The sequence below is a fragment of the Bathycoccus prasinos genome (genome assembly GCF_002220235.1).
Source record: "Bathycoccus prasinos genomic : Chromosome_9".
NCBI lineage: Eukaryota > Viridiplantae > Chlorophyta > Mamiellophyceae > Mamiellales > Bathycoccaceae > Bathycoccus > Bathycoccus prasinos.
Genome location: NC_024000.1, coordinates 665,966 through 681,431, shown reverse-complemented (window position 1 = coordinate 681,431; position 15,466 = coordinate 665,966). Strand labels below are relative to the sequence as shown.

At 49.4% G+C, this 15,466-nt stretch overlaps 9 protein-coding genes across 9 annotated transcripts; 4 read left to right on the top strand and 5 right to left on the bottom strand.

Moving 5' to 3' along the window:
- Window positions 1–280: 280 nt before the first annotated feature.
- Bathy09g03680 (calnexin) lies at window positions 281–2,332 on the top strand (the record flags this gene model as incomplete). Its single annotated transcript, XM_007510980.1, has 2 exons — window positions 281–455; window positions 843–2,332. The coding sequence occupies 2 exons, from the start codon at window positions 281–283 to the stop codon at window positions 2,330–2,332; spliced, it is 1,665 nt and encodes a 554-aa protein (XP_007511042.1).
- Window positions 2,333–2,623: 291 nt separating this feature from the next.
- Window positions 2,624–3,163, bottom strand: Bathy09g03670 (the record flags this gene model as incomplete). The annotated part of the gene is made up of 1 exon (XM_007511127.1): window positions 2,624–3,163. The coding sequence occupies one exon, from the start codon at window positions 3,161–3,163 to the stop codon at window positions 2,624–2,626; it is 540 nt and encodes a 179-aa protein (XP_007511189.1).
- Window positions 3,164–3,315: 152 nt separating this feature from the next.
- On the top strand, window positions 3,316–5,784 carry Bathy09g03660 (Calnexin (ISS); the record flags this gene model as incomplete). Its single annotated transcript, XM_007511057.1, has 1 exon — window positions 3,316–5,784. One exon carries the CDS (start codon window positions 3,316–3,318, stop codon window positions 5,782–5,784), a length of 2,469 nt encoding a protein of 822 aa, XP_007511119.1.
- A 134-nt stretch (window positions 5,785–5,918) lies between these two features.
- Window positions 5,919–8,102, bottom strand: Bathy09g03650 (predicted protein; the record flags this gene model as incomplete). The annotated part of the gene is made up of 1 exon (XM_007511012.1): window positions 5,919–8,102. One exon carries the CDS (start codon window positions 8,100–8,102, stop codon window positions 5,919–5,921), a length of 2,184 nt encoding a protein of 727 aa, XP_007511074.1.
- A 411-nt stretch (window positions 8,103–8,513) lies between these two features.
- Window positions 8,514–9,077, bottom strand: Bathy09g03640 (hypothetical protein SORBIDRAFT_02g023760; the record flags this gene model as incomplete). Its single annotated transcript, XM_007510969.1, has 1 exon — window positions 8,514–9,077. The coding sequence occupies one exon, from the start codon at window positions 9,075–9,077 to the stop codon at window positions 8,514–8,516; it is 564 nt and encodes a 187-aa protein (XP_007511031.1).
- Window positions 9,078–9,334: 257 nt separating this feature from the next.
- Window positions 9,335–10,091, top strand: Bathy09g03630 (FKBP-type peptidyl-prolyl cis-trans isomerase; the record flags this gene model as incomplete). The annotated part of the gene is made up of 2 exons (XM_007510843.1): window positions 9,335–9,652; window positions 9,867–10,091. The coding sequence occupies 2 exons, from the start codon at window positions 9,335–9,337 to the stop codon at window positions 10,089–10,091; spliced, it is 543 nt and encodes a 180-aa protein (XP_007510905.1).
- Window positions 10,092–10,369: 278 nt separating this feature from the next.
- Bathy09g03620 (predicted protein) lies at window positions 10,370–12,079 on the bottom strand (the record flags this gene model as incomplete). Its single annotated transcript, XM_007510869.1, has 2 exons — window positions 10,370–11,842; window positions 12,047–12,079. The coding sequence occupies 2 exons, from the start codon at window positions 12,077–12,079 to the stop codon at window positions 10,370–10,372; spliced, it is 1,506 nt and encodes a 501-aa protein (XP_007510931.1).
- Window positions 12,080–12,283: 204 nt separating this feature from the next.
- Bathy09g03610 (predicted protein) lies at window positions 12,284–13,198 on the top strand (the record flags this gene model as incomplete). Its single annotated transcript, XM_007511035.1, has 1 exon — window positions 12,284–13,198. One exon carries the CDS (start codon window positions 12,284–12,286, stop codon window positions 13,196–13,198), a length of 915 nt encoding a protein of 304 aa, XP_007511097.1.
- An 83-nt stretch (window positions 13,199–13,281) lies between these two features.
- Bathy09g03600 (PHD transcription factor) lies at window positions 13,282–15,411 on the bottom strand (the record flags this gene model as incomplete). Its single annotated transcript, XM_007511110.1, has 1 exon — window positions 13,282–15,411. The coding sequence occupies one exon, from the start codon at window positions 15,409–15,411 to the stop codon at window positions 13,282–13,284; it is 2,130 nt and encodes a 709-aa protein (XP_007511172.1).
- Window positions 15,412–15,466: the final 55 nt, after the last annotated feature.

Below are 15,466 nucleotides of genomic sequence, written 5' to 3'. Positions count from 1 at the left end.
AAAAAGCTTTCTCGTGTGTGTGGTGGAATATACTCAAAAGCTTCTCATTGGCTGGAGTCGACAAACCCCTAAATACCCAACACGCGCGACCACTTTTTCCCTCTTTTCTTTCTCCCTCCTTTTTTAAAAGCTCTCTCTTTTCGAGCGATTTCGTATATTACTCTGGCGAGGCCAAGTGGTCTTTTCTTTCGATTCTTTCCCGTGGCTTTCCCCACTTAAAACACACACAAACACACACATATTTATCGATCAAACGCAGCACACGCAACGTATAAATACGATGGGAGGATTGAAAACGATCGCGACGGTTGCCACCGTGGCGTTCGTCACGACCGGGTCTTCTCTTTCCCGCGCGAATGGAAAGGAACAGCAAAAGTTAGACGGAGCGGCGTTTTTGGAAACGTTCGACGACGGACTCAAAGGATGGGTGAAATCGGAAGTCGAGCAATACACCGGTGCGTAGTTGTTTTTCTCTCCCTCTCTCTCGTCGGACGAACGATACGTGCGCGCGTTTGTGTTGGTTTCAAAGCGCTCGTCGTCTCGCGTTTGAAAGAAATACGCGCGAGAGACGAGAGAGAAAGGTGTACGAGTACCAATTCCGATCGTCTCGGGAAAAGCGATCGCATCATCATCGTCTCGTTGGGCCGCCAAAAACACGTTTTGTTCGCGAGCTCTTTAGTACATTTCATTCACCAAAAGAGGCGCGCAGATGATGATTTTGTGTGATCCTTCGTTCGTCCTCTGTTTTCCGTCGCGCTCGCATATTTTTGATTACTCACCAATACATTCTCTCTCTCTCTGTTTCTCTCTCTGGTGACTGTCTTTTCACAAACAAACAACAGGCGTCGTGGAACTGGCGAACGAAAACGGCGAGAAATCTCTCAAAGTTCCGGAAAAAGCTCGACACTACGGGTACACGAAACAATTAAGCACACCGTTCGATCCGCGCGACGGTTTCGCGATTCAGTTTGAAGCCGCGCAAACGGAAGGTCTGGATTGCGGCGGCGCGTATTTGAAGTACTTGACGGAGGAGGCGAACACGGGGAAAGAGATGGACGGGTCTTCGCCGTACGTTCTGATGTTTGGTCCGGATAAGTGCGGGTCGAATAACAAAGTGCACGTGATTTTTAAACACAAAAGTCCGAAAGACGGGGAACTGGAAGAGAAGCACTTGAAGGATCCGCCGAAGATGCCGTCGGACAAGGCGCCGCACATGTACACGCTCTTGGTGAACACGAAGGAGCACACGTACGAGGTGAAAATTGACGGCAAAGTTGAAAAGGAAGGGTCTATTTTTGAAGATTTCGAACCGCCGTTTAACCCGCCGAAAATGATCGACGATCCGGAAGATTCCAAACCGGAAGATTGGGTGGACGAGAAGCAGATTCCGGACCCGAACGCGAAGAAACCGGACGATTGGGACGAAGACGCGCCTATGGAGATTTTGGACGAAGAGGCGACGAAACCGGAAGGATGGTTGGACGATGAGCCGGAGGAAATCGAAGACCCAGAGGCGGAAGAGCCGGAAGATTGGGACGAAGAAGAAGACGGCGAGTACGAAGCGCCGTTGGTACCGAACCCGAGGTGCGAGGAAGCGCCGGGATGCGGCGAGTGGGAGCAGCCGATGAAAGAGAATCCGGACTATAAAGGCCCGTGGTCGGCGCCCATGATCGACAACGTTTTGTACAAAGGTGAATGGGCGCCAAAACAAATCGAAAACCCGAAATACTACGAAGATCCGACGCCGTTTGAGAACGTTGGTAAGATATCCGCGGTAGCGTTGGAAATTTGGACCATGAGCGACGGTTTAACTTTGGATAACATTTTGATCAGTAAAGACTTCGACACGGTGGATAAAGCCGCGGAAACGTTCGACTTCGAGGCGAAGAAAGAAGCGAAAGAGAAAGCGCTGAAAGAAGCCGAAGAGAAAGCGGCGGAAGAGGCGGAAAAAGCCGCGGAGAAGGCGGAAAAAGCCGAGGCAAAGAAAGCGGCCAACGCCGCGGGCTTCCCAGGGAAAGTGACTGATTTAATGTACAAGGTCGTCGAGAAGATTCCGGGTAAAGCCGGTGAAGTTTTAACCAAACCGGTTGACTTCATGGCCGAAAACGTCGCGGCTTTGTACGCGTTCTTGGCGACTTCGTTGCTTTCCATCTTGTATTTCATCGTGTCGCCGTTCGTTAAAGACGCGAAGAAAACCGCCGCGACGAAGAAGAAGGTTGGCAAGGCCAAGAAAACGGACGAGGTCCAAGAAGACGACGACGAAGAGGAGGAAGAAGAAGAGGAAGAGGAGGACGAGAAGCCGAAGAAGAAGAACGGTCGATCGAAGAAGTAAGAAGAAGAAGAAGAAGAAGAAGAATGGGAAGTTTTTTCTCCTCTTCGATTCTTTCGCGTTTGTTCTTCCAAGACTAAATTAAAGAATAGCAACAACAACACAATGAAGTATATACACATATAAGTACACGAAGTATTATTAATCGCGTCGTGTTTTACAACTACAGCGTCTCTCTCTCTCTCCCCCCCCCCTTTTTATGTTCTATCTTTAGAAGACGTTCCCTTTGAACCATCCACCGCCTTCATCCCACAACCAACTCCGCGCGGCGCGCTCGCAACGTCCTACGCGTTTCTACTCCTCCTTCTCTTTCTCCTCCTTTGCTTCTTCCTTGCTCATCCCGACGTGCATCGCGAGTGCTCCAAAAAGTGCCACGTTTTTCCAGAACATGATCGTTTCGATTTCTCGCGAGGCGCTGAATTCCTCTCTGCGCCAAAACGGGTGCATTATCGGCGTCACGCACGAGACGAACGCCATCAGGAGTTTACTTCCCAAGGTGAAATTCAGCATCAGCAAAACGCTGCCGAGTATTTCAACAATCGTCCCGCACATGGCGATCGTCGCGTCGTCGAGCGCGAGTAAGTGTTCCATGATTTCTTTTTCTGAAGAGACGCGTTTCAAATACTGCGTTTTGGCTAAAGATGCGCTCAAAGCCGCTCTCGTTTCCGCGAATCGCGGGGCGATCGAGTGCTCGAGCAAGTGGAAATCCGACATGGAATTCGCGCGTGTGAGCGCGTGGTATTTGTGCATCCCGGAGAAGAGGAAGAGGGAGGCGAGTAACGCGCGGCCGAAATGCGCCAGGAATTTTCCTCCTCCTTTACCACCACCACCCATTCTTTTGCTGCTGTCTGTTGTTGTTGTTGTTCTCGGTGTGTGTGTTCTCCGAGGAGAAGCTTTCCGGAACGCGTTCAAAGCGCGCGAGGAGGAGCAATGAAGATGCGAAAATGCATCGCTGTTTCCCCATTGCGATTGCATCACATCGCGCGATGGATTTCTCCGCGCGAAACGCCGACGACTTCGTCCTCCCAATCGTTGTTCGAAGAAAAAGACAAAAAAGAAGGAAAATGAAGAGCTTTTTCAACGACAAATCGTTGTTCTCCTCTGCGTTTTCTGGGGTTTTCCTCCTCGTTTTTGTCCTCCTCCTCTCTTTGCGTTGTGTGCGTGAAATCGAATGCGTCGATGAAAATGACGACGATGGTGTGACTCGCAAAATGAACGCCGACAGTGACGAGGCGTTTCGAAGGAAAAAGAACAGAAACGACCGGTACGAGGAAGAGGCGGAATACGCGGAAGAGGAGGAAGAGGAAGAAAAAACGAGAAGAAGCAGGAGCAAGAAGAAAACGAATAAGAATGAATTTGCCCAATTAGCAGGCGAACGAGGCGAAGGACCAGAGCTCGTCGCGCTGGGACCGAACGCGGAAAAAGTGCAACTCTCGCAATTCGAAACGAGGATGATGGCGGGGAAAGATGGGAAGATGTTCGTCTCTGTCTTACCGGAGGACAGGTCGATGCAGTGTCAAGAACGCATCGACGAGTGGTACCCGACGTTTCGGAAGGTTGCGCGAGCGATGGACGCGGCGTATAAAGTGTTGGAAGTGAACATGCCGGGGAGGACGGCGCAAGCCATCGGGGAGGTTTTCGGGAAGATGAAAAAGCAAGAGGCGAGGAGGTTTGCGTGCGGGGTTGTCGGGTTGTACGGGAAATCGGGGGGGTTGAATATTTTGAAAGGGAATTATAGCGATCCGGTGAGTTACATGGAGTTGTTGAGTAGCGCGAGAGACGGGGTGACGGATTTGAGGACGGCGGGCGAGAAGGCGCCGAGGTTTGGATCGGGGTCGATTGGGTCGTCGTCGTCCTCGTTCGACGACGACGGCGATAACAAACACGCGGCGTGTGATTGGCTCGCGAGACCGCGCAGAGAAGGAGATGCCAAAATGCGCGTAGCTGTGTTTGAACCGGTAGACGAAGACGTGTTTAATTTTATCGCCACGGTGATAGGGGAGAAGAACGCCGCGTTGTTCTCGAGACAGAGTTTGTTCGGGTGCGAAGTCACCGTCGGGCAACCGGTGCGCGAGAGTTACGGGATCACTCTGGTCGCCGATATCGACGAAAGTGACGACGAGTTCAACGTAGACGCGGAAATTAAAGTCATGCCTATATTCGCCAACAAAAACGCCGGTTTCAATCCGAGATTAGGGAAGGAGGATTTTATTGATTTCTTGGATAAAGTGATTTTAGCGAACGCGACGAGCGCGTTTCGAGAAATGGTGGATACCAGCATCGACCATAACTGTGCGAATGATATTTGGGAGTTGATGAATAACTTGAACGATCAGTTTTACGAGGAAGTGGCGCGAAAGAAGCAACAGCGACAAACGCAAGAGGACGGAGAAGGAGAAGAGGGAGAAGATGAACATTTTACGCCAGAAATCGCGTGGGACACCATTCGCGAACCAATGCTGAAAGCTTTAGACGCGCACGGAAAGAACGATAAGAATTTACAACCCACGCAGTGGATGTGCGGGCTAGCTGGATCGATAGCCGCGTTTGCAGAGGCCAAATCCGAGTTGGCTTCGGCGAACTCGTTTATGGGCGAATTGATGACGTTACGAAAAGAATCGATTCATTTGCGAACGCGGAATGCGGTTTTAGAGAGAGAGTTAGCGGAGATGGAGACGAGACTGCCTGCAGGAGGAGCTAACAGTGGTGCCATGGGTTTACCGAAAGCGAAAAAAAGAGGCTTTGGTGCCGCGCCGAAGGAAACGAATACGCCGCCGCCGACGCCGACACCTTCCTTTGACGAAGAAGAAAGGTTGCAAAGACAACAACAAAAGATACAGCAACAACAAGAAGAAGAAGCGGAGGCTGCAACCGCCGCCGCCGCTGCTGCTGCAGCTGCTACTAGAGAAGAAGAAGAACGGCAACGCCAGGAACGAGAAGCAGTAGAAGCTCAGCGCAGACGAGAAGAAGAAGAAGAACGGCAACGCCAGGAACGAGAAGCCGTAGAAGCTCAGCGCAGACGAGAAGAAGAAGAAGAAGAACGGCAACGCCAGGAGCGAGAAGCCGTAGAAGCTCAGCGCAGACGAGAAGAAGAAGAAGAAGAACGGCAACGCCAGGAACGAGAAGCCATTGAAGCTCAGCGCAGACGAGAAGATAGAGAAGAAGAGGAAGAAAAGGAACGGCAGCGCAAAGAACAGGAAGCTGCCGAGGCTCAGCGCAGACAACACGAAGAAGCTGAAGCGCTCAGGACGCAACGAGAAGCTGAAGCAGCGGCGAACATTCCTCCTCCCCCCGTCGAAGACGAAGATCCAAATCTCACCTTCTGGTCTGCGCACGAAAATCAAGGGAAAACGTATTACTATAATTCGCAAACGCGTGAATCGACGTATGAGAAACCTGTCGGGTTTTCCGAACCGGAAAAAGTAAAGAATGAATCGCCTCATGTCGAGTTGTGACGAGGACGGCACGTAGATTTTAGATTTTAGTTGGAACATTCAATACCAGACAATGCGTTTATCTCTATTTTAATGACTAAATTTGTTCTTCACGTCTCTCTCTTTCTCTTTCTCACTCACTTTCTCTTTCTCTTTCAATCAATATCTTCGCCGCTCACGTTCGGTTGTTCGCCTTCGTTGACAACCATATCGAAATACTCGCTCAACGGGGATCCCCAGGAAGCGTCTGGTGCCGCGACACTTTTCGGTTGAGTACCATCCTCGTACATTTCGCTGTCAAATATCTCAGGAACTGGCGGGAAGAGACTGTCGTGTTTTGAACTTGTCGTTTTCATTCGAGGCACCATTTGTCCAGCACCGTTTGAGATGAAACCGCCACCCCCGGTGGGGTACAATTTTGGACGTTTCAACACGGGACAAGTAATTTTAAGAGGTAAAGGAGATACGATGGTGATATCATCGTCGCGGTTGACGATATCTTTGTCTTTATCCCCCTCCTTCATCACTGCTGCTGCTGCTGCTGCATATTTCTTAACGTCCGTCGCGAACGGACCCCCTTGCACGCTCAACGACTCGGACGGATTAATGCTCGCCATCATCATCGAAGCGCTCGCCACATGCGCTTGGTTCATTTCGTGAAGGAATTCTGTTGCAAGCGTCGTCCAAAAACCTCCGAGTTTACTCAAATTCTCGAGTATTTCTCGCCCATTGCCAAACGTTTGTAAAATATCTCGGAGCGTATCTTTAATCTTTGAACGCTCAACGATTGCATTCTTCGCTTTAATTGAAGACGAGCCTAAACTTTTCTTCAACGTTGGTAGAGACGATATCTTCTGTAACGCCATTTTTGCGTTTAAGATTGGTTTAAACGCGTGACTCTGCGTGTTTTTGCGCGTATTCATCGAGAGAAACTTGTGATCTTGCAGTTGGTTTCTCTCGTCGTTGTCTTTGTGTTGCTTCACGAGCGCCCAGTGGTCGTCGACGGCTTTCTCGAGACATTCGCGGGCGGATTTCAACATCATTTCCGCGGATGCCAAGACTTTGTCTTGCGTACGATTTCCGGTGGCTGGAAACATTTCATCGAAAATGGGGATCGGTGCCGTGGTCGCTTCCACAGTCGCGACGGCAGCGGTAGTTGCCGCTTTTGTACCGCTCTCTCTCGAACCTTCCGCTTCGTGGTCTGCCGCTAAAAGTGTTCTGTCGCCAAAGACGTCTTCGAGCCCACCCAAAAGACTCGAATCGTGTTTTTTAATCGCATCCAGTGGAATGTGTTCGTCCGCTAAGAACTGTTTCGCTCGTTGCAGCGCTAACGCTGTCTTCGTGGAAGGCGCCGTCGGTTTCATCGACCACATAGAAAAGACGTCGGAATCGTCAAAATCGTCGACAATCGGAAATTCGTCCTCCTCTTCTAATGCCGCGGCTGCTGCTTTCGATTTCTTTTCTTTCGGTGGCGTTTCTAGCGCCGCCAGGCTTTGCTCGATCGCGCGTTTCTTCTTCGCCAGAGACGTTTCTTTCGCCTTCTTCGGCGTCGAAACTTTCTTCGACACTTTTTGCGCCGCCTTCTTCTTCGTTCCTTTCTTTCTCGGCGGCGTTTTCGTCAGCGTCTTCTTTTCTTCTTCTTCTTCTTCTTCTTCTTCTTCGTCTCCTTTTCTCGCGCTCAACGTCATCGCTCTCTTCGTCGGCCGATTTTTCTTCACCCCCGGCGAAATCGCGCCGGTTTTTAGCAACCCGAGAACGTTCTTCTCCACACCTTTCTTGCTCCCGTTCCCCGCGCCTCTCGGCGTTCGCAAAAAAGGTCTCTGATGAATACACCTTTTCCCTACGGTCTTCATCCCTGTTTTCTTCGTGCTTTTACCTCCTCCCTTATTCGTCGTCTTCGTCTTTCGCGGTTCCCCCAACGTCTTCTTCGCCGTTTCTGTATCCTTTATATCGCAAAATTTCGGCAACGCGACGTCTTCTTTTTCTTCTCCTTTGTCTCCTCCCTCTTCTTCGGCGGCGCACGCCAACACCGCTTTCATCCTGCACTCCGGGCACGCGTACGCATCCATCCCCAAGATCGTCTTTGAATCCTCCGCTTTCCTCTCGCACTCGAAATGGCTAAAGTTATCGCAATACTCGCACCCGATCCACATCTCCTCTTCTTTTACCTCCTCTTTGTTCTTCTTCCCTTCTTCCAACAGATCTTTTCTGTACACGCATTCGCAGTGGACACAAAACCACCCACGTTTCCAAAGCAAACCGCACGCGTTGCACAACGACACGCGGTGCTCCTGCCCAGTCGAGCTCTCGATCCTATCCACCCAGCCTTTGCGCCACATCGGCGTCTCTTTCACGCCTGTTTTTTTTGTTGTGATCAGAGAGAGAGAGAGACATGTTACATTCCAAGAGAAAAGAGAAAAAAAGGGAAAGAAAAAGAACGAAAGTCCAATCCGCTTACCGCACGACGCGCATTCAACGTGGTTCGCCGATCGTCTCCCTTTCGTCGTTGTTGTTGTTTTGCGCGGTGAAGAAGTCGTCAAAGCTTTAACACTTCCTCCTTCGAGTGTAGGAGGAGACGAAGCTTCTTTCATATCCACACACGTGCAAGTTGTGTGATCACTTTTCTCTTTTTGAGGTTTTTTTGTTTTGGTCGAATATTTTTTAGATGAATTTAATTAGCCGAATAGGTATAATAAAACGTATACATACGACTGCTGATTTGTTTCATTATTACAAAATACGAAGACATCTCACGCGCACTTCCCACCTTCAACCGGAACAGCGTTCGGTATGTACCCGTATTCGAGCAATTGCGCGACGCCGACGTACAGACCGGCGACAAGGAGTAAAAACGCGACGCCTTCGGCGGCGCCGAGCAAAGCGAACGGCCCGGCGGGTAAACCGCTCCCCGTGGTTGTTTTCTTATACGCCGAAGCGCCTAAGAGTCCAGCGACACCGAGATAACTCACGCCTTCGATTGCACCGACGAGACCACCCGGACCGGCGGGTAATCCGCATCCCGTTTGCTTCAAAGTGAACAACGAGTAGGAAACGACCGCGCAGGAAAGCAAACCTGCGATTCCGGCGTAGAGTTCAACCGAATTCTCTTCCTTTTCCTCCTCACCTTTACCCCCAGCTCCTGCTGCTCTGACTATTCGGAATGAGGAGGAGGAAAAGGAGGAGCGACGACCACTCTGTCTCGCTCTCAAACTCGCGGATGATTTAGACGACGACTTTGATGAGAGCACTTTGAGCGGTTTGTCGGGAAAAGTCGTTACGACTGTCAAAGCGCTTCTGTTTTGCATCGAAATCATCATCACCTAATACTACTACTACTATAATAAAAGAACTCGAAAGATGATGATGTGTGTTGTCCAATGAAGAACACGCACACAAAAGACAGCTGATTTTCTTTCTTTGCCAAAGCAAAAAGTGAGAGTAGTAGTAGCAGTAGTAGTAGTAGTTGTTGTTGTGCAAAGTGCGTCTTTAGTATGGCGAAAATCCGATCGAAAATCCTTACTTTTCCCGGGAAGAATAATAAAGGAATAATACTAAACGCACGACTAACGCGATGATAGTTTTAAACGCGACGTCGAAAAAACTCCTCGCCGTAATCCTCGCTTTACTCATCATCGTCCTCGGCACGTTCTTCGGGGAAACGCAAGCGAGCAAAGGCACGACCGAAGCCGGGAAGGCGTTCTTAACCGAAAACGCGTTAAAAGAAGGCGTGGTGTCCCTCCCGTCGGGTTTGCAATATCGCGTGTTAAAATCAGGACCGAAAGGAGGGAAGAAACCGAAAGTGAACACGCCGTGCTTGTGCCACTACAGAGGGACGACGATCGAAGTACGAATTTATGACTTTTTTGCAGGAACAGCGCGAGTGAATCGAGTATTCGCATCAACGTTTCGCGCGCGAGATGATCGGAAAATTTTCGTCTCATTTTCCCAAGCGTTTTCTCTCTCTCTCTCTGGGATAAAATCGAAGCGCGCCGTTAGAAGAGCGGAAATGTACGCTTCGCCGGAGCGGACATGAACGTCGCTTTCATTCGTTTCTCATCTTTAAACGCTCACCTTCTTTTGTGTCTCTCCTTTAACGATGACAGGGCGAAGAGTTTGACTCCTCGTACAACCGCGGCGAGCCGACGAAGTTCGCGCCGAACCAAGTGATTAAAGGCTGGACGGAAGCCATGCAGTTGATGTCGGAAGGCGATAAGTGGGAGCTGGTGATTCCGTCTGAACTCGCGTACGGGGACAGAGCGATGGGTCCGCAAATTACGCCGGGATCCGTCCTGGTGTTTGAAATGGAAATCGTGAAAGTCGGCGTCTAATTTTACCTTCTTCGCGAGTCTGGTGTACGACTCGCGCGAAGGACCGATTGGTTAGTTTAATCTTACATGTAGTACTGTTCTTCTTTCTTTAACGTTCAATTTGATTAAATATTAAAAAATTTCATAAATAATTCTCATCATTCTCTCCGTCTTTCGCGATTGTTGATGTTACTTTGTTGTTGATGACTATTTTCCCTTCTTCTCTCTTTTTTTTTCTCTCTTTGTCCTTACACATAATAATACTCTTACATGGGTTACGATAGAAACCTCTCTCTTCTTTACGCGTACCCGGCCATTTTCGCGTTCTTCATCGCGTTTTTGTCCGGTTTGTCGCCGGCTTGCATCATCGCGACAAATTCTTCGTAATCAATCAAACCGTCTCCGTCTTGGTCCGCCATCGCCACCAACTCGTTAACGTCGCCAAAGTTCGCCCTTGCTCCAGCTGGCATCTTATCCAACGCCATCTTGAACTCCTCGATGGTAATCGACCCGTCCCCGTCGACGTCAAAGTACGCAAACGTCTTCTCCATGGCGTCGCCCGAATGTTGGCTCGCCATCGACAACGTCGCCGCGACAAACTCTTCGTAATCCAACTCGCCGTTACCGTCGATATCGATTTCGTTCATCAACTGTTGCAACTCTTCCGTGGCTTGTGATGAGCCTTTCTTGCGCAAACCAGCTTGTAACTCCGCGATGGAAATCGTCCCCGAGTTGTCCGTGTCGAACGATTTGAACATTTCTCTCAAACCTTCCAATTCGTCCGGCGACAACGTCTTCGCCATGGCAATCAAACCCAATTTTTTAAACTTGGTAATCGCCGCGAACGATTTTAATCGTTTCACGATCGCGTTGTCCAACTTCTTGGCCGGAGCGCCACCAGTCAACCACGGATGATTCAACGCATCCTCCGGCGAGATTCTCTTCTTCGGATCTTGTACCAACATTTTAGCGATCAAATCCTTCGCGCCGGCGGAAATCGCGCCCCAGGGATCTTGCTCCAAATCGTACTGACCTTTCAAAACCATATCAAAGATGCCGTTCTCCGTGGTGGCCCAAAACGGCGGCACCCCGGACAACAAAATGTACAAAATAACACCGCACGACCACACGTCCGCGGCTTTACCGTACGATCGTCGCAAAACTTCCGGCGCGACGTAATACGCGGAACCGACGATTTCGTGAAACACTTGATCTTCGTGGAAAAACGCGGACAAACCAAAGTCGATGGCGCAAATCTTCGAGTCGTAATCTTTCGACTTCAACACGAAATTCTCCGGCTTCAAATCTCTGTGCACCACCCCCAACTCGTGGCAATGTTGAATCGTTTCCACGATCGTTCGGAAACAATCCGCCGCGTCCTTCTCGGAATACTTGCCTCTCTCCACGATTCTATCGAACAACTCTCCGCCTTGCAACAACTCCATCACGATGTACACGTGCCTGGCGCCTTCGTACGCGCCTTCGCAACACACGATGTTATCGTGTCCCCCCAAGTGATGTAAAATAGAAATTTCTCTTCTCACGTCGTCGATGTCTTCTTTCGACGTGAGTTTCCTCTTCGCGATCGCTTTGCACGCGTATTCCTCGCCGGTTTTTTTGTTTTTGATTTTATACGTCGTCCCGAATTGGCCTTTGCCTAATTCTTCGTGGAAGGTGAAAATGTCGTTGATGTCCGAGGTGGTTCGTCCGAGGACGGAGCCTTTCTTCGATTTGGCGCCTAACGGGCCGTTGGAGTGGATTTTCACCGATTTCTGTTTTCATTCGAGAGGGAGATGAGAAAGGGTCGGTTGAGAATAAGAGAGAGAGAGAGAGAGCATCGGCCGATCGTTTCGCTCATAATTGGCCAATTATTATAGAGAACAACACGCGCGCGAGTTCTATATATTTATACACACACACACACAGGTGTGAGATAATAAAACAAACAAACAAACAAAAAAGCGTAAGAATAGTACCTCTCCTTTCGCGGTGGATGCGGCGCAACCCATGATGTGGTTTAAACAATAATAATAATAATAACGCGCGCGTACACAGGTTGTTTGGTGGAATATTTGTCCAATTTCAGTCGACAGAGTTTTTGATTTTTTTGTTTAGGGCTGTACATACAGTTAGGGTTTAGGTAAGACTTGGGAAAGAAAAGCGGTCCTTTTTTTATTATAAGTGGGAACTCTGAGACGAGGATGACGACGAGGATGACGACGAGGACGACGACGACGACGACGACGAGTCGAGGGAATCAGCAGCAGCACCAATATTATTATTATTATCGTTATGAGCAACAACAACAAAAACGACGACGACGCCGACGACGACGAGGAGGAAGAGCATTTTGTAAGAATACGAGCGATGATGATGATGATGAAAGTGATGAAAGATACAGCAACGATAAAGCCATCGAGGCGTTATCGTCCAACGAGGAGAACGCGTGGTCGGTGAACGTGTATCACTCGAAGAGGAAAGAACACAAAACAGACGAATTAGGCGATATTTTGAGCGAAGAAGCAAACGATGGAGATAATATACTTGAACAACCAGGGTGGGACGCGCAAGGGAAATTACGGTTTTCGATTATGATTATCAGCGAAGAGCTGGGACTTTCCGAAAAGCAAGTGGAAGAAAGGGTCGGGCAGTTGTTCACGTTAATCCCGGGGTTGAAAACGAAAGTTGGGATCATGAAGACGGCAGATTTGGTGAGAATAAGTGCGAGCATACCGGACGTGTACAAATCGTTAGTCGCGTTGAAGGAGGTGTTTCCGGACGCGGATTTGCCAACCATGATTACGAACAGACCGTCAATTTTATTAGAAGAAGCCAAGGAAATGGAGAGGAAAGTGAAGCAGTTGAGAGAGGCGTGTCCAAGGTTGAATTGGGATGCGATATTAAGCGACCACGCGTATATTTTCGAGATTAAAAATCCAGGCGAGAACTGTTTGGCGTTGAAAGAAAAACTCGGGACGACGGTGAAAGACTTTGAGTTGTACGTCGCCAGGAACCCGATGTCGTTGCTCAGCGTGCAAACCGGGGAAGAGTTGCTCGAGTACGATAACGGAAGTTTAAGACAACTGAAAGAAAATTTAGAGGGAGCGCCGAAAGCAGAAGGTTGGTAGAAGTTTCTTTCTTTAGCGATACAAAATACAGACGCGCGACGCGGCAGAACAATTGTAATAACATCATCATCCCCTATAAAAAACTAAGAAGGAATGCATTTCGCTTTCACGAGCTCTTTCAGCTCGTCGATGGTCTGTCTCACCACCATTTTTCTCTTTTCCTTCTCGCATTTGCATCCTTTATCGACGCATCTCAAACAATAAATCAAGCCTCTGCCTTTTCGAAACGTGCACTCGCACACGACTCCGGCCCAGTTCAAATCGCCAAGGCAGATGCAACAATCCAACTCGTTAAAGTCGCAAAATTCTTCCATTTTGACGATTTCGCCGCACAACGTTTTGGCTTTTTCTCTCCTCTCTTCTTCGATTTTGACTCTCTTGTCCATTTCTTTCTTGACGGTGTCTTTCCATCCCGGCACGCGATCGCACCCGTTCGTGAGCGTTAACAACAACTGGTCGTGCGCGACGGATTGGTATCTTTTATCACCGACGTATCGTTCCGTGGCGAACGCACCAAACGGTAACCAATCTACCGGAGCGAAATTGACCGCTTCGGCGCAGTTGTATCCAGTGTTGAATCCGGCGTGATAGGAGTACGGAAACGTGATGATGTAACTCCTCGCGTTTTGTTGGACTCGATATACCGGGATCCCGGCTGCTTTGATTTCTTTCGGCGATAAGATGGTCACCAACGAGTGCAACAAATCCGGTTGCGCCTCGAACAAATGCGGTAAGCGCGTTCGCATCAACTGTTCAAACTTTTGCGAATACTCCGCTGGGATGCAATACCAAACCTTCGGGTCGCCGAAATGGTGGTAATTGACGCTATAAAAATGGTGGTCTTCCACGTGCCAACAAAACGTAGATAACGTCATCCCGAAATATAACCACGGGACGGTAATGCCTGTCGTTCGCTCCACGTGAGATAAACACGAGCTCGCGTTGTATGGCATTTTCGTCACGTTCCAAGGGTTGTTGGCAAACTTTTTCTGCTCCTCATCTTTGTGATTGTTCGTAGGCATTCCCGATCCGGTTTCAATCGTGGCTATGTCCGCGCCGTATATGACTTCTATGTTTCGTCCCTCGCTATCTTCTATGATCCTCCAAAACTCTCTTTCCATTTCCGGGATAGAAATATCTTTCACCGGGTTCCCGGTTTTCGCGTCCGAGAAATATCTCGCCTTGAAATAATCGGAATACCTCTTCATCGTTTCCATCGTGTGCCTCGCGCCGCTTTGGAAGCCGTACTGTTTGGTTATTTTTTCTACTTCTTTCTTCACGTATTCGTCTCTTTGTTGTTTTTGCTCTTGGTATTTGATTTTTGAGAGCGAGAGCGACGGTTGGTTTTTACTGTTCGTTGTTGCAGGTGCAGCGCCACCCATGCGTCCAGCAGACGGCGCCGGAGGAGCGGCGGTTGTCGTCGGCGCCGCCGACGCCATCCTCCCGCCACTCGCCATCGCCACCTTTTCGCCACCAGCTTCTTTCATCCTCGCCCGTTTTCCTAACCCGGCAGGTCTGTTTTGCAACTCATTCACGGCTTGAATCCTCGTTCGAAACCGCATGAACTCTTTATTCGGCAAACAAAACTCCGGCTGCCAACTCTTCGGCGGAACGATATTCGCCAACCCAAACTTCTCCGCCTCTGGCCGAATCTTATTTATATACTCCAAAGGGTCCCCGTTATTCCACTCCTCTTCGGTTGGAAAATACTGCGGACACGGTGGAATATCTTTCAACCACTCGACGCCTTTCTCTGGCTCGTATCTCGTTCTCACCGGCGGGCCTTTGAGACAGTCGAAACAGCCTTCCCGGTCGAAACAGCACTTCTCGCACCCGAATATCTCGTTCGTCGTGAGCGTAGAAATCGTGGGTGGTTTCAATTTCGGCGGGTCTCCGGATCCCAGATTGCCGTTGTTGTTGTTGTTGTTGTTGTTGTTGTTGTTGTTGTTGTTGTTGTTGTTATTATTCTTCTTCATCGCGTCTCGTTTTCGTTTCAACGCTTGCGCCACCATTCGTTTTTTCTCTTCCTCGTCTGCGAAAATCGGTTGCGAAGTGCGCTTCACCGAAACCGCGGCGGGAGTTTCAAGAGGCTGAACACTCGCATCTTTACCACCTTCGCTTTTCTCCTCTTCGTCCGCCAGTTTCACCACCGCGTCGTCATTGGAAAGACGCGGAGGAAGATGAATTTGATGCGTCAATCCCGTGGTGGTCATTTTTTTCCAATCTCCTTACGCGAAAGCGTTGCACAAAAAAACCGTATCACGCGAC